This window comes from Sparus aurata, chromosome 22 (genome assembly GCF_900880675.1).
Source record: "Sparus aurata chromosome 22, fSpaAur1.1, whole genome shotgun sequence".
NCBI lineage: Eukaryota > Metazoa > Chordata > Actinopteri > Spariformes > Sparidae > Sparus > Sparus aurata.
In genome coordinates, this window is record NC_044208.1 from 7,440,896 (window position 1) to 7,462,984 (window position 22,089).

At 39.8% G+C, this 22,089-nt stretch overlaps 1 protein-coding gene across 8 annotated transcripts in view; it reads left to right on the forward strand.

Moving 5' to 3' along the window:
* col12a1b (collagen, type XII, alpha 1b) overlaps positions 1-22,089 on the forward strand; it is a 137,801-nt gene that overhangs the window by 81,728 nt on the left and 33,984 nt on the right. For all 8 annotated transcript variants that reach the window (XM_030404872.1, XM_030404868.1, XM_030404866.1 and 5 more), the window contains 12 exons: positions 83-212; positions 706-845; positions 1,582-1,711; positions 5,686-5,828; positions 9,300-9,429; positions 10,160-10,302; positions 11,913-12,042; positions 13,680-13,799; positions 14,405-14,554; positions 15,947-16,063; positions 19,098-19,250; positions 20,012-20,086. In XM_030404872.1, coding sequence (XP_030260732.1) covers positions 83-212; positions 706-845; positions 1,582-1,711; positions 5,686-5,828; positions 9,300-9,429; positions 10,160-10,302; positions 11,913-12,042; positions 13,680-13,799; positions 14,405-14,554; positions 15,947-16,063; positions 19,098-19,250; positions 20,012-20,086 — 1,561 coding nt within the window. The remainder of the gene's footprint in view (positions 1-82; positions 213-705; positions 846-1,581; positions 1,712-5,685; positions 5,829-9,299; positions 9,430-10,159; positions 10,303-11,912; positions 12,043-13,679; positions 13,800-14,404; positions 14,555-15,946; positions 16,064-19,097; positions 19,251-20,011; positions 20,087-22,089) is intronic.

Genomic DNA, 22,089 nt, shown 5'->3' on the forward strand with positions numbered 1-22,089 from the left:
CTATAGACACATCCTCTAATGAAGTATAAAAAGTCTTCATAGCTGAGATTTTTTAACAGATGTGCTATTTTGTCCATTATAGACTCAGGTATCTGGGATGTCGACTAACACAGTGCTGAGAGACCTGCAGCCGGACACTGAGTACAAAGTGACACTGGTGCCCATTTACTCTGACATGGAGGGAAAACGCACGTCGGAGAACGGAAAGACAAGTGAGTCCAGTGGGAGCAGTGCAGAGTTTGCTGTTTTGAAGCAAATACAATATTAACCCTGAATATAACACTGAAAAACTTGTTGGCATTGAAATTTTTATTGCATTGAAATGGTAGAAAGGTGAAATTTTCAAATTATCAAAGAACAGTATAACTTCCTCTCTTCAGGTTTATCTTGTATACATGTGATGAATCCAGTGCATTTCAAAGCATAACAAAGCACCAACAAGATGATTTGGTGGACTGACGGTAGCAGGAAGTTTAGATAATCAAAGAAAGGTATTTTGAAGAGAGCAGATGTCTGTCCCCTGTTATTGACACCTGAACACTGGACTCACTGAACCTCCCTGAAGCGGTAAACCTCACTCATCTGTTGATCTGATGAAGTCAAAGTGAGAGTCAATTGTAGCTGCTGGTCTCACTTGACTTGTGGCTCTAAGTCAAACAGGAAATTGACAATCAAGTAATGGCTCTGTTGGTGTTGTGTTGACAGAGGCTCTGGGTGGAGTGAAGAATCTGCAGGTCACTGATCCCACCACCAGCTCCCTGAAGGTGCGTTGGGAGCCGGCGGAGGGCAATGTTCGCCAGTATCGCATCTTCTACGTCCCTGCATCTGGAGGAGCAGAGGACATGGTGAGACAGCACACGACTCCCTGTTATTCATTACAGCTTGGATACTATGTTTTTATCAGTCAAGATGATTACACCAATCCCATTTACCCAGTATTTATCACCTCCCCATTACAGTCATTTTCTCCATTGACTGAATAGAGTTGGTTCAGTTCCCTCAGAAAACAGACTTTTGTAATTGCTTTTTTGCTTGTGGCCTTAGAAATCTTAAAATCTGTGAACTGAAGTATTTTGCTGAGACCTTCAGGAATATTTTCATGGTGCGTTAAGGTGAAAGAGAAATCAGATTGCAGGTCCAGGTCTCTGAGACTAAATGGCCCACTTTCTAAAAAGGCTAACAGATGGAAAAGACCAAAAAATATTTTTATGGTCTGCTGAAATTGATCCACAGTCCCTCCAGTCCAGCAGGAGTGTCGAGACCATTTCATTTTTATTTCTGGGTGGAGGTTTGCTTCAGAGTTTCATTCTCCACCGCGCAAAGGCTTTAAAGAAGTCTTTTTTATACTCCTTTTTCATTAAAATCCCAAATATTCGAAGATCAAAGCTCTAATTCTACCCTGTTTACAAATGTAATAATCTAATAAACAAGTACAGTCTGGACAACTTTTGCCTATTTTAGTTTGCTGAGAATGATAACTTCATCTAGCGTCTTTATTCTCATCTCCATTAAACCTGAGATGTTTTCTGCTGAGCTTCTTTTAGTTCATTAATCCTGATGTGTTTCAATGTGTGTGAGCAGGAGCAGGTGTCAGGCGGCACCACCAACACCATCCTGAGGAACCTGCTGTCAGACACTCCCTACACTGTGACCGTGGTTCCAGTTTACCCAGAGGGAGAAGGTCTGCGCCAGTCTGACAATGGAAAGACACGTAAGTCCTTGACTCTCCTCACACCGTCTGATCACACCTTAGTTTACACCTGACACTGGAACAATGATCTGACGTCAGACAGTAGCATAACTAAAGACCGGAGACTCTCAAAAATGAGCCCCGTTTTTTGATTTAATAAATAGGAGTTTCTGCAGTAGAGATGTCAGGACAGATTTTCTAGCCATTAGGATTCAATTGCCTCTGTATTCACAAAAACATGGCACAAGCGTCATAAAACTTCTGGGGGTTAAACTGAGCTCACTAGACTCTCAGGGCTGATCGTATGCTCATATCATCGACTCTAACACTTTCTTACATTAACGAGCTCACTCTGTAACACATGCATGGCTTGACTGTAAAACAGACTCCCTCTTTCCAACATCTGTTTTTCAGAAAACATCTTTTACTATCTTCTATTAAACATTTAATCAGATTATTCCTGTGGGGGGAGAATTCTCCGAGATCCTTTCAGGCCAAGGATGAGACACCCTTTGAAGTATTTTCTCTTGTAAAAATGAAACATAAAATACTTACATTAAAATGGACCATAAATTCCAAACTTGTTGTTGATCCAAATGTGTTTTTAAGTGCAGCTCATCCCTCAGACATTACAGTCTGCCTAAGCTCTTGATCATGAAACTCTGTGACAGCAGTTCTCGTCTGTTGATGGATTAATTTGTTCCATGATACATTTCTGCAGTAAAGATGTCGGGAGGTGCATTTACTTTGTTTTCACTTATCAGGAATTCATTTCTCCAGTTGTCAGAAACTCTGAATTGGAATCTATTTTCTCAGAAACAGTTCTCCTTGACTGAAGTCACTCATCAATATCATTTTATTTTTGGTCTTTTGCAGTTCTCTTTTTATATCTGAAACATCTTTATAGACAGCCTGTAACTCCCAGGTGAGCTCTCAACCTCAGTGGAAAAACTAGAATTTGCCAGAACTCTCAATCATCTCTTCAGGGTGAGTTGGTGGAACAAAAGAGAAGCTGAGGCGTTCTTTCAAAGTGATCGATGACAGAATATAAAACCAAGAAGATGTGGTATTTTTTTTTTACTTCTGTTGGTAACTGAAGAGTTTAGATTGAGAAACATTCTCTGTTTTGAGAACAGTTTAGTCACTGGTCGCTCTGTCACTGTGTGGTTTTATGTCCCATTGTGTGCACTGGTTTTCTTTCTGCCCAGACGGGATGCCTTGCTCAGTCAGCAGAAATGCATCTGGGGGTTTTTAATTGGGAGGCTTTGATTGAGGCATAACTGTGACTCCACAGACCGCTGTAGTCTGAAGACTCAAGACTCAATGTTTTAGTTCTTGTCAGGATAGTTTGGAGGCTTCGTCGATGAATCATCCAAAAATGTCATCTGATGCACTTCTGTTTGTAAATCAGTTTTGAGGACATTCATGGACAGTTTATGTCCAAGTGAAAGTTTTGTTATTGGTTGGTTGGTTTTGAAACGTTAATGCACCACTCCTCTGGCTACTGACCATGGTGGTTAATAGTTGTGTTTCCATCAAAGTATTTTAATGCACATTTTGAAGAATGAAAAATGGCAAAATCTGAAAGAACCTCAATTTAGAAAACATTTCCTTGAGGAGGTTTTTGCCTTTCTTGAAGATGATAGTGATAGTTAAAGCACTTGATGGGAGATTGCAAAACTTTTTCATAAGAAGAAAAAGACATAGTAGAACAAAAATAAGAAGTATAATAATAATAAAGATAAAAAGAAAAGAAGAAGAAGAAGAAGAAGAAGAAGGCCTTTTAGATGGCCATGGCATGGCCAAATGCTTTTGTTTCTTCTCCTTCTGGGAGGTTTATTGGCAGAACAAATGGTTTTGTTTTCAGTCTGCAGCATTTCATTTTTCCACTTTTTTATTATATCAATGTGAAACGAAGCCTTCACCGCCAACTTCTTACAAAACTAAGCTTTGCGGAGCCATGTTTATTTGCCCCAGATCAGTTGATGGCAATGCACCTCATTAGTTTTTTCCATTTTTGTGAAATTTCAAAAGATTCCTTCAAATGAACTTGAGAAATAGATGGATACAACACAGCACAGCCGGATAACATCATTGGTGCCGTGATAGCTTTAAACAAGATGATGACTATGCAGTGGTGCCTGAGAACAGTCTTGCGTTTAAGTCTGTTTCACCTTTAAGTAGTTCTAGTTTCTTTGCTCATAGTTATACTAAAAGAGAGACAGTGTAGGAGATGAAGAGGTCTTTCAAAGTGACCGATGGCAGAAAATAAAAGCAAGATGAAATTGACTTTTTAGACTATCGTTGCTAAGAGTTTGGAGTGATAGGAGAAAAATTAAGGCTTGGATGAGGCTGTTTTGCCATCGCAGAATATACTGGTTGGGGATGAAAGCTCATTTGTAGTTGTATGTAGGCTCTGCTCAAAAGCTGAAGTAACTGTGATGTTTTGGAGGAGACCTGACGTGTCACGTGTTTGAATTTTTATGAGATATTTTAGGAAGGGAAACAGATTTTGGCAAAAGACCACTTAACAGACCAAAAACACTGCCCAGTTGTCAAGGTATTTGAAGTTTGTGCATGGAGCTCGCCATGATTGACACCTCACCGTCTGCGTTGTTAAAGTTTGAAAATTGTGAATTATTTCATCATCTTACTGGTTCCTGATCTTTTTAAAAGCAGTGCTGTTTTTGGCCTGACTGCCCATAGAGAGTGTCTCTGCTCATGCTAAACATATGGAATTTATTTGTCTGAAAAAGCCAATGAAATATAAATGAATGCAGAATGGAAGTATGGATACTTTAGTTGAAGACGTTAAACTTCACATATATTTGCTGAGAAGTGAGAGAGAGAAGTGAACAAGTATAGTCCGTCTGTTGGGAGGTTAGTCGACCTCTCCATCAGAGCAGAGACATTGTGGTCCTCTGTGTGATTCAGTCTATCAATGAATATGAACCTGTGTGTGACGTTAATGATCTTTTATTACCAGCAACTCCGTCCAGTTTTACTGTTTGTGTCTCAGGAGGAATTTGTCACATTTTGTCTGGACAAAAACAGAGTTTGAGTCCAAAATGTGAAAAGAATGAAGCTCACTGCTATAAAACGATTAATAACTCAAAATTAAATCAAGATTACATAATCTCTCTGAAGGATAGAAGGTAATTTTGTCCTTGGATGATAGAAGTTAAACATCCTGACATACGGTGTCCTCTGTATTTCAAAGGTATTAAATGATTATTTTTTAATAAGGTTATACAACATTAGGGAAAAGGTTCTGATCTGGATGATTTTGCCTCATTCAGGAGGGGGATTCGTCTACCTACTGCATCTAGTTTTGTTTTAATGGGTAAAGCTCCAAATACCAGGGGAATAGCACATCTGGTTTGGTTTAAAAGGGAAGTTTAGGGCTTTTGCATAAACCCAAAATGTTGCTACTCTCTCTGTACACATTCTCCACATAGACACTATAAAATGACTTTTCTGCAGGAGACTATTGCTGCAGTCAGCATTTGAGTTCAAGCTCGACTGGATGCAGTGTGACCCACTGGAAGACAGTTTATTCTTCCATTAAATGTTGATAAAAGACAGATTTGTGAAGTGATTCCAACTAAAGCAGATTGTTTTAATCCTTAGCTTTGACAGCACACAACAAACATGGAGGGATTTTTTCATTTCATTTTGAAATTCAATAAAATGTTCACTGTGGTTTTGACTTTTTGAAGAATTTGATTTTACATTAGTTGTGTGGCATTTTAGAAATGCTAAACTTGATCTTTTAATTGAATTCTTGGCTCTCTCTCGTACTGTTTAGCTCTTTACTAACTAACAACGTCATTTTCAGGAATGTAATCACTTGTCTTTGTAAATCCATCGGCATTAGCCATCGTGCTCTGGGTCCTTGAAACAAGTCCTTTGTTTTGATGTATTGTTTCTAAGTGGAGAAATCCAGTCCTCCCCTTTTCTCACTTCACTTTCTCTTAACCTCTGTGACCCTGCAGTCCCACGCACGCCACCCAGGAACATCCAGGTGTACAACCCCACCCCCAACAGCCTGAACGTGCGCTGGGAGCCCGCCTCAGGCCAGGTTCAGCAGTACCGGGTGGCTTATGCACCCCTGTCCGGAGCCAGACCCTCCGAGTCGGTGAGTAACCCTCTCCCGGCTGTTAAAACACAAACTGTCATTAGTGGCAGAATTTGCCTGAAGGTAAGGAAGAGGTAGTTTCCCCTGAGATCAGTTTCTCTACTCACAGGATTACGGCTACACATGTAAGGACAAAAAATAACGAACTCCGGCATGTTATCTTACTTTTAACCAGTTATAAAAATCTGTTTGTGAGATTAGATGAGAGATTTGTTTCCATCACAGAGGTTGCAGTTCAATTCTTGTTGGAGATAAGAGAAATTACATTGGAAAAAAGGGGGATTATCTCATCCCACTGGCATTTTCTGTCTTGCTTGTTTTAAGATAAAGATGTTATAACAGATAGGTTTGCAACTAACCATTATTTTCATTTTTGACTAATCCGTTGATTATTTATTTGATATTTTTTATAAAATGCCAAGAATGAAAACGTCTTAGAATCCAAGTTGACATCTTGAGCTTTCCAACCAACAGACCCAAAGATATTCAATTTTCAGTGATTTAAAACTGAGAAAAGCGGTTATTACTCACACTTGAGAAGCTGAAACTGATTAAAGACTGATTGATAGAAAACGATAGTTTTAGAATTGATTACACACAACAGGCAAGTTTTAATATCTGCCAAATTAGATGAATATTCACAGGTGGATATTTAATCACTTACTTTGTCACAGATGACTCATGACTTCATCTAAACTTCAACCTTTTGTTGCAGAATAACCTGATGTCCTCCAAGAAAGTCAGACAAGCAGAAAATCAGACATGTCAGTGCAGAGCAGCAGACGGAAAACTGACGATAGCTCATATTATCACATTCAGATGTTAAAACTCTGTACTTGATTTGGTGAAGTGTATTTAATTTGAAACTCCCAGGCCTACGTTTTGATCTAGGCTTCGGAGTTATCTGTCTTGACATGGCTTTTCACCAGGGACCTGCAGGTGTTAGGAATTGTTGGTTTTGACATGGGGCTTTTTTGGTCTTGACTTATGACTCAACACTTGTTTGCCCTGACTTTGTATAATCAACACTCAAGTGCCAGAAATTCAATGTTTCTAAACTTACCACATTGCATCTACTCTGGTCAGCTGCGTGTTTAAGTCCGTTTTATCTGTCTTTCTCCATTTCTGATGAAAGTAGTGAAATAAATGAAGGGTCACAGCTTTCACCAACTCGGTCTGTTTCAAGGAAGCAACAGGTGGTCCCTTTTGGTCTTCTCCATTTATTTCACTAAGTGTTTGTGTTGATGTTGCACAGATGTTTGAGTGGCAATTGTAACAGCAATGCTTTCAAATATGGAATTCATGACTGGTCAGTTTTTTAAAATATTTTTCCATCAGCACTGATTTCACGCACCAGTGATCTGGATTACAGGGAGAGAAGAGGGGGCTTTATTTCCCCAGAAAGAGTTTGAACTCTATTACTGAAGTTGAGAAATATTGCTCAGTAGACACAGCTGTGACTGACATCAGTGAAAGCTGCAATGGTTGAAGTTTTTGGGGCCATAAGGTTGTAATCTAATTAGACTGTTTTGATGATTAAGATCTGCTTTGATGATGCTGTGAAGTGCTTTTCAGTTTATTAGCCCCTGTAGTTACCACATTGAGGGGGTTGTTGTTTATTATGTGGTCATCATTTCCTCTATCTATTTCCACTTCATATTAATTGACTTTTATTGTGTTTGGTCTGAGAAGAAGTTTTTTGGCAAAGAGACAGAGACACAGAAAAAACAAAACAAAGATTAGCTCTAAAATAAGAAGATGTATCTATTCCTGATGAATAATTCAGTATAATTAGGTTCAAACTGGCCTCATTTTAGATTACAGAGCAGAATCTAGTCCCTGTAAGCATATTAATCAAAAGAGGACTTAATTGTGAAACTGTAATAAAAGACCCACATGTGATTGCTAAACTTGCAATTCCAAAACAATGAGTAATAGTGTACTATCACAGCCTCCACTCTCCTGGTTTCAGTTTCCCATCAGATTTTACAAATTTGCAAATATAGGCACCTTGTGATTTAGATTTTTAGAATCATCATATACCATGTGAAACAACAGAAGCAGCATTTTCACATTGATTTTGGTTATCAATTGAAGGTTTTATCAGTCAAATGAGATAAAAAAGTAAGGGTGAAGATTTAAGAAGGTCTCTGATGTGGGGCTGGTTTGTCTTAACTTAAGACTGGGGGGTCTTGACTTGAGACTTGTTGGTCTTGACTTAAGGACTTTTATTTTTGAATTTATTCTTGACTGGGGATTTTTGGTCTTTCTTTACATTCTTTGGTCTTGACTTGGTTCTTGACTTTGAACTTTTTGGCCTTTACTCAGGAGTTGTTGGTCTTGACATAGGATTGGATGGTCTTGATATGGCTTTGGGACCAGAGCTAGCTGGTCTTGCCTTTGAATTCCCTGGTCTTCACTTGCTGCTGTTTTGGGACTTTCTGTCCTGACATAAGATTTGTGGGTCTTGACTTGCCTCGGGACATACTTTTCCTTTAAAAACGCAGAATTACAGGCAGTATAAGTAGTTGTGTACTAACAATCAGTGTTGAGGGCATACTTACAAACATTACATTACTTAACTGTACTTAATAGTGGGAATCAGTGGATCCTGCAAGTACTCTTTAACACAGTAATCACAATCCCTCTTAAAAGCTAATTAATTACCAAGAAGAAATGGGATTCTTTGGCTCCAAACTTCATCCAGTGAGCTTAATCTCAGCCCTCGAGAGCAGCTCTGCCTTCAGGAAATGACTGTATGACTGCACCTCCAGTCTAACGTAATTCACTTTGTTTTGAAAGGACCACAGCCAATCCATTAGCCTTACTGTTGAATTGACTGGAGGGATTTGACCCCAGGCCAGCAGGCGTATGTGTGCTTCCAGTTGTGGGATCTCAACCACATCATCACTGAGGAACCTGTTTCATGGTCCCGTGTTCCAGAAGCTCTGGGTCAAAAACCTTTGGAGATATTTAACTTTAACCAAAACAAAAGCTGTAGATGGGGGTGGACCTGAGTTCAACCAGCAGTTTGTTTCCCATGATGTAAGGGGTTTGGGTTTTTGTGGCACAGGATAGATGCCGTGATAATCCCAGTGACAAGAGACGGTCTGCAGTCATCGTTGTTGTTAGAAAACACGTTGAGCTGCATGTCTGAGCCTGCTCTGAGTTGCTGATAGACTCCGAACTCTCCAGCCGCTTCCTAGCAGAAACTGTTTATCCGTCAGTCTACTCACTGAATGAATGATTTGTTTGGCATCTTACCTCCCAGGACTTTGTTAGTGTTTCAGGAGAACTTTGGCAGCAGGGTGCTCGGGGAGATAACTGGATGTGGGATGAGCAGTGAGGTCATGATATACATTATCACTGCCAGACATTTATGTCATGCATGAGAAGGCTCATTTGAATAGGCTGTCCTGATGAGGATGAGGTCTATATATTTCTTTACCCTTTGCTTTGCTCTCCATAAAGGTCCTGGTTCCAGGAAATATTAACAATGCCTTCCTGGACAACCTGATCCCGGACACTCCCTACTCAGTCACTGTCTCGCCTCTGTACGCTGATGGAGAGGCATCGCCTGTCAAAAGCAACGGCAAAACACGTAAGTCCAACAATCTCACAAGCTGACACTGTATACATACAATGTTTTATCAAATAACTGACTCATGCTGACCGCTGTTTACATCTGCATTGAGTCATGTGGATGGATATTTAAGAGGCGAGTCATCAACGTGACTGTTTTCTCGAAATAAGCGTTTATATCTTATCATTTGTGGCACATAATGAGTTGATGATATACATAATGACTAATGGCTACTTAATGAGCAAACTGAACCGACACACTTTCCAGTACTGCAAAATTGAAGAGGTCGCAAAAGTCTCTACATTCTTTCCTCCAGTAGAAGTACAATGACACTGAATAAAAATAATCCATAATTCCTCTCAAATGCATCAGACTAAAGTAATTTCCCTTTTATGAAATGTAAGGAGAAGAAAGTTCAGATATTTGTGTTTGCGTGTAGGGCGGAAATGTCAAAAGGTGTATGTTGGAGCAGTATGTCAAAATGAATTTAGATCCGTCAGTGAAATTATTTTTAAAGAAACTGAATAACAAATAATGCTAACCCCATAGATAGATTTGCTAAGCAAAAAATTAATTTATATAATTTCCCAGTCTGGGATCATTAAAGTAATTCTATCTATCTATCTATCTATCTAAGCAACAGATCCAGTGCTGTGTAACATACTGTATTGTGGTGTGCAGAAATTCACAGTGTTGTATACAGTAAGTGTGTTGATGAGATGACCCGTTGTGTGTGTTTCTGCTGCAGTGCCACGCGCTGGTCCAAGGAACATGCGTGTGTTTGACGCCACCACCAGCACCCTCACCATCGGCTGGGACCACGCTGAGGGTCCTGTGAGGCAGTACAGGATCGCCTACGCCCCCATGACCGGAGACCCAATCACTGAGTTTGTAAGTTCACTGTGACACCTCAAGGCTCATTTGCACCAATTACAGTAGCCAAAATGACATCACCATATTCTGTCAACACAGAGATAAAGCATAAGTCCAGGAAAAGGGACCTTTGTGCTGTGTTTTGCAAATAAAGACGTAACTTTAAGTGTATAGACTCTTAAGACAAGAAACTGAGAGCACATAGAAAGGACACAAAACACTAAAAAATGTGACCAAATATATTTGCTGTTCATTTCTCACAATAAAACTTTTGAAAGAAGATGAACAAGGAAAGAAAATGCATCACGATCAAAAAATCTCAAACTCATTTTGTCCACTTAACGCTCCACATTCAGCAATAAAAAGAGATTTATTTCAGGTGAAGATGTGTTTTTGTTTTGGGTAAACTCTCGATAAACTCTTGCTGTTCATCATTTGCCGTGATGTTCTCTGCAAACAATGTGGTGAAGTCAGATCTCAGGATTCCCTTGGCTCATTCAGGTTATAAATTGCAGATTAGTGAGAGTAATTACAGGCTCCGTTAAGCAAACACTGTAATTTGTGCCATATTTACATTATTAATAGTTCTAAATAATGAGTTGGAGCAGTGGTGGAGGGCGGAGTGGGCCCAGCTGTGCTCCCCCTTGTCTTGTTAGCAAAGCACCTGTTCTGAATGAGTCAGCTAACTGCAGTGGAAGGATGGTGATGAAAGGAGTTCTCCAGACTGGGGCTGTTGGGGAATTAACCATTTATATTACAATACACTTATGATAATTTAGCATCTGCAGCTGATGGAGGAGGTTTGTGTTTGTACACAGCTTCCATGAGCCAAATGAACTGTAATTTTCTGTATCAGGACACCAGGGAAATGATTCCATTCTGCCTATTGGAGATTAGTCTACTGAACAAATGGAAACCAATTCACACTGGGGCAAAAGCTCATAGCAACATTTTACTTGCATGTAGATTCACATGAAAGTGTCCAAATAAACCAGTGAGAGCCAAATAATCACAAACTTACTGCAGGGACATCGAATATTTGAAGTAAAAAGTTCAAAGCCACCAATTTTTCCAAGAGAATAGCCGATTTATTTACCATAAATAGCAAAAAAGAGAGATGTAATGCGGATGTCAGAAACATTACTGGTGTGGATTTGTTTGAATGTTGGTAAGAAAAGAAACCGAACACGACTCATGAAGAGTCACTCTGAAAGGTGGCTGGTGAGGGAGATTTTAGAGTGACTTGTGTCAAACTGGAACAGAAAATGTGACAAGTAGCCACTCCATGCATGATATTTTATATGAAACAAGAACAACGTATTAAAGTAAGGTAAACATGACTCATAAGAAAACCAAAAGACAACGATGGAGGGTAGGGAAGAGAGAAACCTTTTAGCTTTTATAGCCAGGTATAGAGTCCAGGTGAGCTCAGTCAGCCAACTGTCCACTGAGGCTCCAAAACAGTGGATGTAGCATCCCAGTCCCATCCCAATCAGGAGGAGCAAATGACAAGGAACACCCAAACAGACCAGAGAGCGACACACCATCTTTTCCTCTCTTTTCTTGATAACATCAGACACTCCTTGGTGTCTGGAAACTTCTGACTCTGTGGTGTTACGATTCCTCAGACTGTGGTTCCAGGAAACAGAAACAACGCCAGACTGCAGAATCTGATCCCCGACACCCCGTACAACATCACCGTAGAGGCCATCTACGCAGAGGGCCCTGGAGGGAACCTCAATGGGAACGGACGTACAGGTGAGGCATCCACAGGTTCACACCGGTTCAGGTTTTTTTTTTAGCAGTGACAGAAGAGGCTCTGCTCTCTCTGAGAAATGTTCAGTAGCAACATCTTTCCAGGTCGACTGGGTGTCGAGCCAAAACAGTTTAAGTCCAGCACTATCACACCATGTCTGACAGCAGCAGTCCAATGTCTTTTTGCGTTTAGGCAGTGCTCTGAGTCCAATAAATAATCACTATAGTTAAATGTGTAACAGATAGAGACTTGAAGTGGCTAATTTGATCAAACAGCAGGTTTCTCACAACCTTCTACGATACAAGATGCATGCAAACTTCACTGGAAACGATGATAGTGTGTTGGAAGTTACAGATTTCAGCTTGTGTTATGTGTCTGAAAAAAAGACCAGTTTCCAGTCAATCAGCAGAAAAAATGCCAGTTTTATTAGATTCTTTCAGGATCACCAAGTTGACTGTAAAGAGGCTGCTGTTGGTCTATTATCACTTAGAAAGAAAACTCTGCCTTAATTGTTTTCTCCATCATTAAACCATGTGAACAGTATGTTACAAACAATCCGTGCTTTACTATTGGACCACAAATACACAACTTAAGTTGAGAATGGAAGTTATGAGAAGGTGATTGTGCAACACAGAAGAGGTGCATTTAGCAAATGTTTTTTTCGAGGAAAGAATTTGACACCTAAAGGATTCTTTATGGACTTTCTGTAAATAAAGTTTCTCAGAAAACAGAAACTCACATTTAGTCCAAACAGAAAAAAAAGGTTGCATTCTGACTCACAAAATGTTCAGTAAATATGAAAGCAGCAAAACCTGAGACCACTCAGCCTACATCTGTGTAAGTATCTCGCTGTGGTCACAGTTACTGCAGGGATAGAACTAGTGAACTTTGTGTTACAGCTTCCTCCCACTGAGCTAAACACAACAGCTCGCAGCGCTACAGTGAGCGTCTGTACAGTGAAAATAAATACAGGAGACATACATTAGTCAACAGCACCAAAATGTATTAACGTGACACGTTCGGACCACTTGAGTCTCACAGGAGCTGAACCAGAGAGCACTTTACTGGTGAGCAGTAGCATTAGTTATACAAACAATAGAAACTTGAAGTGTGTGTGTGTGTGTGTGTGTGTGTGTGTGTGTGTCTGTCAGGCACTTTCAGGCATCCATCCAAGTCTGAGCAAAGCAGCTGAACAAGTCTGAGTAAAGTCTCAAATGTAAACACATGTATCACATATAATACATTTCATAAACGGATGTAAGTCAAGTCAATCTGCAGTTAATCACAACTGAGGAGGCAGAAATGTTTACCCAGGGAGCGTTTTGGTGTTGAGTTATAAGGATCACTTTGAAACAGGACAGACAGCTGTCAGCTGATCCTGTGTTGTTGAAATGATGAAAACATGCAATTCACATGTCCAGTTCAAGGTATTCTCTCTTATTGCATGGAAAACATTGACAAAGGAACTGACACTTGAAAGATGAATACAGTTTTATGTCTGTGAAGAAGAACTCTCGACTTAAAGATCTCAAGATTTAGAAGGTTTTCTTCACCTCCAGTTAAATGGACTTGCAGCCATGTTGTTTCCCCAGGCTGCTGGGAAAGATTGTTGTTGACTAGTTCCTCCTCTCTGTCACAGTCGGCCTCTTGAGTCCCAGAAACCTCCGGATCTCTGACGAGTGGTACACCAGATTCAGAGTGGCCTGGGACCCGGTGGCAGCTCCTGTCCAGGGATACAGACTGACATACACTCCTACAGGTGAGGTCACATTTACACTTTTACACACTGTACGCTGGTCTTTATGTCGCGATGCTGTTGTCTGGTCATTTTCTATGAATGAGTAATTAATTTTTAATTCAAATTTAAGTAGATCTTTGGACTTGTTTAAAGGTCTGAATACCTCTTTCAGCTTTAGAAACATCAATGTGGCAGAACATGATCTTTTGAAAGCATGAGGAGCATAGCAGTTTAAAAGTTGTTTTTACATTTTAGTACAATAGCTATTTTTAACCATGGGCGATAAGTGGACGTCTAGGTCTTGGTTGAAGACCATGTCATAATCAGAAAAAAGCTAGTATGTGTCCCTTGAGATGGAACTGTTTGTCGAAATCCTTCAATCTTAATTTTCACTCATTTTGTGAAGAATTTGTGCTCGACTGACTGATGTTGAACTTGGCCTCCACTGTGAGTCACCATCTGTAAAATGCTTCCCAGATAGCTGCTCTCTCTGCAGACACTCTCTGATGTTTGTTTTCTGACTCTGAATGAGTGAAAGTGTTTGGTTTGGTTACACAATGACAGTAATTACACATGATTCGGTCCTGACCTTTCTCTCTTTTAATCCATGTGCTGTTGCCTTCCAGGAAGTACAGAACAGCCCATAGACCTCTTTGTGGGCGACGTGTCCTCCTACACTCTGCACAACCTGCAGCCTGGAACCACCTACGATGTGAACGTGGTGGCTCAGTACACCGGGGGCTCAAGCACACCCCTGGATGGACAGGGAACAACACGTAAGTACAAATGCTGTCAAGAATACAATCAGTTCTTTAAATCACAACACATTTAAACCAAGTGATATCAAGCTGTGAAGATAGTTTTCCTGTATTTACGATCTTGTCATAGTTTTGCCACTATTGATGTCCTTGCCATCAAAAACAGCGAAGTTAAATTGAATTGCATTTTCTTTCACTTACTTAAGACCACATTAAGAAGTAACTTGTCTTGAAAATTAAAATTCTCAGTTCTAAACTGGAGGAGTCTTTCAAATGCGTTTGTCTAAGCCTCTTAAAAACACTGTTAGTATAAAGTCTGTGCTCTGCATTCAGAGACCGAGCAGACCTGCAATTGTCTTTTGAAGATTTGTGACTCTGACTTGTCCTCTGAGGACTCAAAACAGACTCAGATGACTTGGGATCTGTCTTGGACAAACAGCTGTGTTTTTTGTGCCTACAAACATGACAGACATGGTTTAAAAGCATTAAAATGTAAATGTGAAAACGTCTCCTAGTTACTCTAGTTAAAAATTACTTCACCTCCACTGTACTGGAGCAGCAGCAGTGAAGGAATCTCCTCTCTTTGGACTCTGCAACAAAATGGTGTGCCTACATTAGTATTTCTGCTTTATGTGATGTACAACCTAAGATAAGAAGTTATATAAGTCATAAACCATAATAGATAATGAATTAGATAAACAGGTTTCGACATGTATTTCCATTAGATTTTACTTTTAAAATACACAGAACATATTGATTCAAAAGATTTCAAAATGTGGAAACATGGACAAAATATTTCTTTACATTCTGTAACTTATTTGAACTCTGCAGTTTTTTTTTTTGTTTTTTTTTCTCATTCTAATGAGCTGGGAACAAAGCTGTTTTATGTGCACTAAAAATTTCCACAGTGCCTTCATTCATCATACAGAATACACTTAAAACTACTGACTCTTTTTTAGGTTTTCCCACAAGGTCTGTTTTCATAAGGTTAACCTCTGGAACGATCTGCTTTGACACGTACCACTCAGGAATAGAGGAATTTTTACTTGTGTAACTCCTGTACCTGACCTGTTTAAAAATGTCTTTTCAGGGTCTAGGATTAGCATTATTTGACTTCCTAGGTGTTCCTAACACTTGTATCATGTAGTCTTGTCCAGTTCGTACTTCCCAGCAAGTTCATAAATCCGACATGTACTCGATGAGTTTTTATTATCACTTGCTGCAGATCTCTGCCTCTCTCCGACATACCTACTACATAAGTAATCTTAGCCAAACATCCACCCAAAATTCATGGCATCTCTATGTTGATGCAGAATCTTCCACGTCCGCATCGCAAAGCATCTTAGATAAAACAATCCACCTCTACTTTTGATATGTTTGGTTTGCTGAAATGTGGCTTTCTCTCCTCAGTCTACCTTAACGTTACCAACATCGAGACGTACAACGTCGACCACGACAAGTTCTGCATCAAGTGGGCTCCTCACAGGGCGGCAACATCGTACCGCATCAAACTCAACCCAGTGGACCGTAAGTAGCCCAACTCACACTGTTGTTTCATTTTCTTTGACTGTTTGTCAGACAAACCTCACAATTTCTCACTTTCGTGAAGCTGGAACCAACAAATGTTTGACATTTCACTTTATAAACAACCGCCAAAACAACGATTATCTGACAAGCAAATTGTAATTGTATTTGTCATAAACACTTTGAATCGTGAATGCTGCTTTAATTCCATTTTGATAGATTACAGTAACCTAGACAGCCCCTAAAATTTCTTGAAAAGCATTTCATCAACTGTCCCTACCAATATTCTGGCCTACTGTAGACATGTCAGATTCATGTGTGCACCTGAAGACGGTGGTGTGCTTCACTAGCAATCAGATCTTGATCAAGGGTGACTTGTTTGGGGTGATACAAGCTGTAATGTTTGCAGATGTATCTCCACATGACATCATCTCTGCGTCAATAGATGCTACAAATCTGTCACTGCGCTCAGCAGACCGTAAAGGGATCACGTCTCAGACTCTGTTTATCTTTCAGGCCTCCACTTTGTCATTATAACTCCAAGCAGGAAGCAAGTTTTGGCCTGGATTGAAAGTGTCCGACCACCAAGCTTTAATTGTGTCTCAGTCTGCAAGCATTACATCCTTTTCAATTACTGCAGGGTATTTGAACCCCATCTGGTTTGTATTCGTGCACTGAGACGGGTTAGCAGTTAAAGAGCAGGAAAAACCAGGAATGGGGCCGCCATATTTGAATATCTATATGGTAGCTATTAGCCGTTCGTGATGCCAGAACAAATAGCATGAGACAGATGGCGGGTAAACCACCACCGGAGGATGAGTGAGAATCTGAAGCAGCAGACGTTGCTCTCAAGTCAACAAACCAGTCAACTGTTTGTTCTCAAATGGAAATGCAAACAGCGGTCGGAGACGGTGGTGAGATGAGTAAGTGGAAAAACTGTGAGCAGAGAGGTCTTTTCCAATGATATCTCCTTCAGAGTTTAAATCCATGGAAACACTGGTGAGAAGAAGAACACGTAGCTGCCAGTTTGTAAGACTCAGACTGATGTGATATGCAGCTGAGATGTCTCAGGGATTAGATTTTGTCAACACCACTCTCTGTATCATCAATCTTGAGCGATGAGGGCCACTGTTTTGGAGTGTGTTTTCCAAAAAACGATTTATATGAAGTGACTTCGATCATAACTTGTTGATATTACAGAGCTCATTCTTAAAGTGTTGCATCACCACCGTGCTGCTGGGTTCTGTTATGTGACAGAGAATGATGAAACCCTGCTAACTTTAGTTCAGGACACTGAGGAGTAGCGATCACCATCCGTGGCAGCTGTCTCTGTAATAAACAGGATTTGTTTGTTTGTGCTTAACCAGAACGCAGAGTGTAAATAGGAAACCCTGTTATCAATAAATCCCTGCCCAGCCATGCAGAGTGTAAACACTTCACTGGAAGGGTCAGTTGTTGGATTTATTTATCACACAGACGTTGAGAGGGATGAGAGCTTTTATAGAATTTAAGCAGCATTGACTGATCTTTTATTTTCCTTCTTTAGTAACTAAACAGAAGATACAGAGACACAGGCAGAGCTACAAATTCAAAAGCCCAAAGAGTAAAAAATACTAGATTGTGGCTCATGATGGGCGCAAATGTCGTGACAATTTTGAAAGAGACAAAAGTAAGGTTGTTTTCACTTTTTAACAAGAGTAAGAGAAGTGCTTCTCAACTGATCAGACAAGACTAATTGAAAAAGCAATTCGGAGGCACAACTTAAAGTCTTGAAGGTCTTGAAAAAAAATATATTTGAGTCAACGTCCTACATGAACACATCTTTTTCTCTTTTGGAACACAGAAACAGTAAAATGCTATAATATAAAAATTATAACACCATCATTCATTTGTGAAGCAGAAATACAGGCTGAAGTTGCCAACATTATCAGCCAGCAGGCCCAGTTGTTAGTTATAAAATCCAGAAATGTTCCCCAAGTGGGGAAGTAATTAGCGATGCTATAACACCCCTGGAGATGCGTATAATGATTAAATATCTTAGTTTTCAACACTTAGATTAATCTCTCATGCTGATTCAGAGCTAAAAGAGTACATAAAACCCATCGGGTGCAGTTTACAAGGCCAGCCATCCACAACGAACTCTGGAGATCCTAAGTGGCTCCAGTGACAGTACATGAGTCATATTTTGAGTGTGAGCAAGCAGATTGATGGGTCCCACAAAAATGTTTAAATGAACAATAAAGGATCGGCTAAGGTATCTTGTTTTTACTACAAGTGCTGCTAGCGAGTCTTCACTGGCTTACTGTTTTTGATTTGGAACAAAAGTAACAGTTTGATTAGATTATCCAAGCAGAAGCAAAAATGACAAATAAAAACAATTAAGTCTGCACACCAGATCAGCTCACAGAAAGCTTTCTTACCTCCATTTGTAATTCTTTATCCAAAGGCCTTAATAGATGTGGAAGTATGGGAGCAAAAACCTCATGTGTTGACTTGATTCATGAATTTGTCAAACTTTCTATTTATCCACCCAAAATCAGGAACATCATTTGCTCAAAGATGGTGTCCCTTAAAAGTTTGAGCGAATACTTAACAACCTAACAAAGGAAGTCAGAGAGGAGCATCTTTCCCTTTGTTGGACATCCCTGACTTGATTAAGTGATTGTGCATGTTCACAAAGTGTGAAAATCAAAAGTGTTTGGATGACAGATTTTCATTTGTCAAGCATAAAGTACAATATTTATCCTGACCATTAAACAGTGCTATTTTATTTGGAGCAATCCAGATAATCCAAAAAACTGAACAGCAAAAACAAAGTGTTTATAAACAGAAACAACCATGCATACATGCACATAAATACACACATACATACTGTAAATATATGATTTGTACATTTAAGCTGAAAAGGATTGTCTTTAAATAAACACAATGTCAGAGGATGTCTTAAGATTAGCTGAAGAACTGTTCCATTCCTTCTGATGAAGCTTTAACTCTTACAATTTGTGAGTTAAAATCTTCATGTTTCCTTCGTCTGCAGCCTCCAGTAAAGGACAGCATGAGATCACAATCCCTGCTGGACTACCTCAGTACTGCTTTGATGGACTCTCTCCTGACGCTCTGTACACTGCCACCGTCTTCGTCCAGACCCCGAATCTGGAAGGTCCAGGAGTCAGCACCAAGGAGAGAACATGTGAGTGCTGCAACTGGAAGCAAAAGTTGTTGTCATTTGAATCTTCACAAACTCAATATAACTGTTCAGACTGGAGGGTTTATTCACTATACATGCAGAGAGAAGGTGCATTCAAAAACTCGTAGCTAAACACAAGTCTGCCTAATTGTAGGAGAAGTCATGTTTGCTGGGAAATCTCAGACACCAATGATCCAACCCAGTGAGATCACTATTTATACGACACTACAGGAGATGTATGTGCTGTTTAATGCAGAATAAACAACATCTGTTTTATAATAAAATGCAAACACATATTGCAGATTGTTTGAACTTCATTGTAACATTTTTCTCATAACGCAGAGCAATGTATGTTTATGTTTTCGTATCAAACATTAAATTAAAATCAGACTGGACATGTTTAGGTTATTACTCAACACGTACAGTAGGTTTGTAGGTTTTCTGATGCAGTGAGATGTTTATGTTCGAGTGTTGTTTAACATAGACCTTCACACCACTGATGGAACAACAGAAATAGAATGCCCTCCAGAACCTGGCACTTCAGATTTATAAAGGAAAAGATGATAACAGGCTCTGTGTTTCCAATAGACTCAGTCAAACTATGACCTGTCTGAATGTGTCGGAGATGTGGAACATGACTCAGTGACATCACCTCACAGGACTGATCCAAAACAATGACTTCATCATATGACATGTTTACTGTTGTTTGGTATTTATTACAAATATGTTGATGACACTTTTGTAACTGTTTGTGTTTCTCACAGTGGTGAAGCCAACTCCAGTTCCAACACTCCCGCCAACACCAACACCTCCACCCACCATCCCCCCAGCATGGGCAGGTAAGCGTCTCATGGAACATGTTATCCAATGCTGTCAATTAAGGTCCAGCTGAAATGATACTTCCTGTTTGTTTTTTGTCTTTTCATGCTACAGCATACTGATGTTTGCTTTTGGTTTCATGACAGCGCCCCCTGTCTGTGATTATACCACTCAAAATGTAACTGTTTTTCTCTCTGTGCAGACAGCCAATCAAATCCTGTTATTTTTATACTGAATTGTATAAGGCATCAAGGTCATGGTTCTCTGACAGTTGCAATAACAAAGAGACAGACAGAAGCCGGCTATAGAAAAGAAGCGTCAGACTTTTGAGTTATTGTCTGCTTATCTTCCGTAAACATGCACTTTGTCTGTGAACAAGTGACTAGGCAGACATACATAATATACTCCAAGAACCGTTAACATTAGTTTGCATCGAGGAAGAGTGCAGTCTTTGAAGGCCAACCTTGACATTGTGGCCAAACTGTGTAATTGCAACATAAGGGGACACACAGGGACTCAAAAAGGCTTCTTGCGCCACTGAGCAGCATTCATGGGAGAGAGCTAGCTTTCGCCTGTGATGCTCCAACCAATTGTCATTAAATGTCCATGGTTTGCAGGCTAGATAGCTAAATAGTGAGCTGCAGCACAATGAACTTATTAAAAACCTGTCTGGGAAGTCAGTAAGTTTAAGTGCATCACCATTATGACATCTAATTTTGTGCTTTTGTTGGACAGCACAACATCAAAAGTCACGGAGAGTCCAAAATGAAAGAAGTATGCCTTCGCTTAACAGCATTATTTAACTCCTGTTGAACCACAGTTCGCAGCCATGAAACAGTGATAGGAATATGTCTTTTGTTTAAACTGTTTTAAGTTATTGTCCTAGCTGTTTGCAACAGGGCTAAATAGTTGGCTAATCGACTATTTACAGATTTATTTACTAGTTAATTGAGACTTAGCATGCTAGCTAGCTAAGAGAGCGCTACCCACTGCAGTTACTCCTTTTTTAATGAAGTTATATACAACAGAACAGTACAAGGACTGTGACTGACGAGTGCTAGCATGATCTCGGCTGGCTAGTGTGTTAGAAGTAAAAAAGACTTCCTGTTCTCCCTTTCAACAATAATAAAAGATTAACAATAGATATAAAAGTCACATGATTCTTCTTACAAAAAGGGGTGTCTAATTCTTATTTCAGCTGCACATTAATGAAGCTTGTGTAATATAGTTAATTTTAGTTAATCAATGTAAATGTAAACATAGTCTTTATTCAGATGTAACAAAGGGTTTACTCCTTCAGTGCAAGCTAAAACTAAGTGAATTGAGCAAGTTGAGCATCCTCGCGGGACTCATTATGCTGCAGTGACACATTTGCTGTCCCAAATTCCCTAAACAGTCTATGAGGAAAACGCAGATCATCTCAGCACTGAATGGATCGATTATTTTCATTCAAGCTCAGCTCTGATTGGAAACTCCTCAATGCTGCGTTTTGGCCGAGGTGGTGCTTTGAGCGCTGACTCGTTCCGACTCGTGCCAGCAGTGGATTAATAGCCACCACATGTGCTGCTGGCCCTGCGGGGCGCATGAAGAGGGAACACGGCCGTTAAGAACCAACAACTTAGGTGTTGAAAAAGGAAGACAGAGCAGTCCAAAGAATCTGTTTGTGTCGTTGGTTTTTGCGTAAAACTTGTTTATAAATCTCTGAATGTGAGGAAAGCAGGGAAGAGATTACAAAGAGCGCTGCATCACATAAGGCAAAGATTATTCAAAGCTTTCGGCCCGATTCGTTTTGGTCTGAGAGGAACCCATTAACAAGAGCTCACTTTCACCCTTCTGGTAACCAAATGTTGATTGTTTTGTGCTGTCAGTATTTTTTTTAAATCAGCAAAACCCATAATTACAATACATGTCTACATCTCGTCATTCTTCTCAATCGTTTAGTTTGTTGCACGCTTTTCAGCTGACATTTTTAATGCACTCCAGCTCTCAAAGCACGATTATGCCGTGTGACAATGCTATTTTC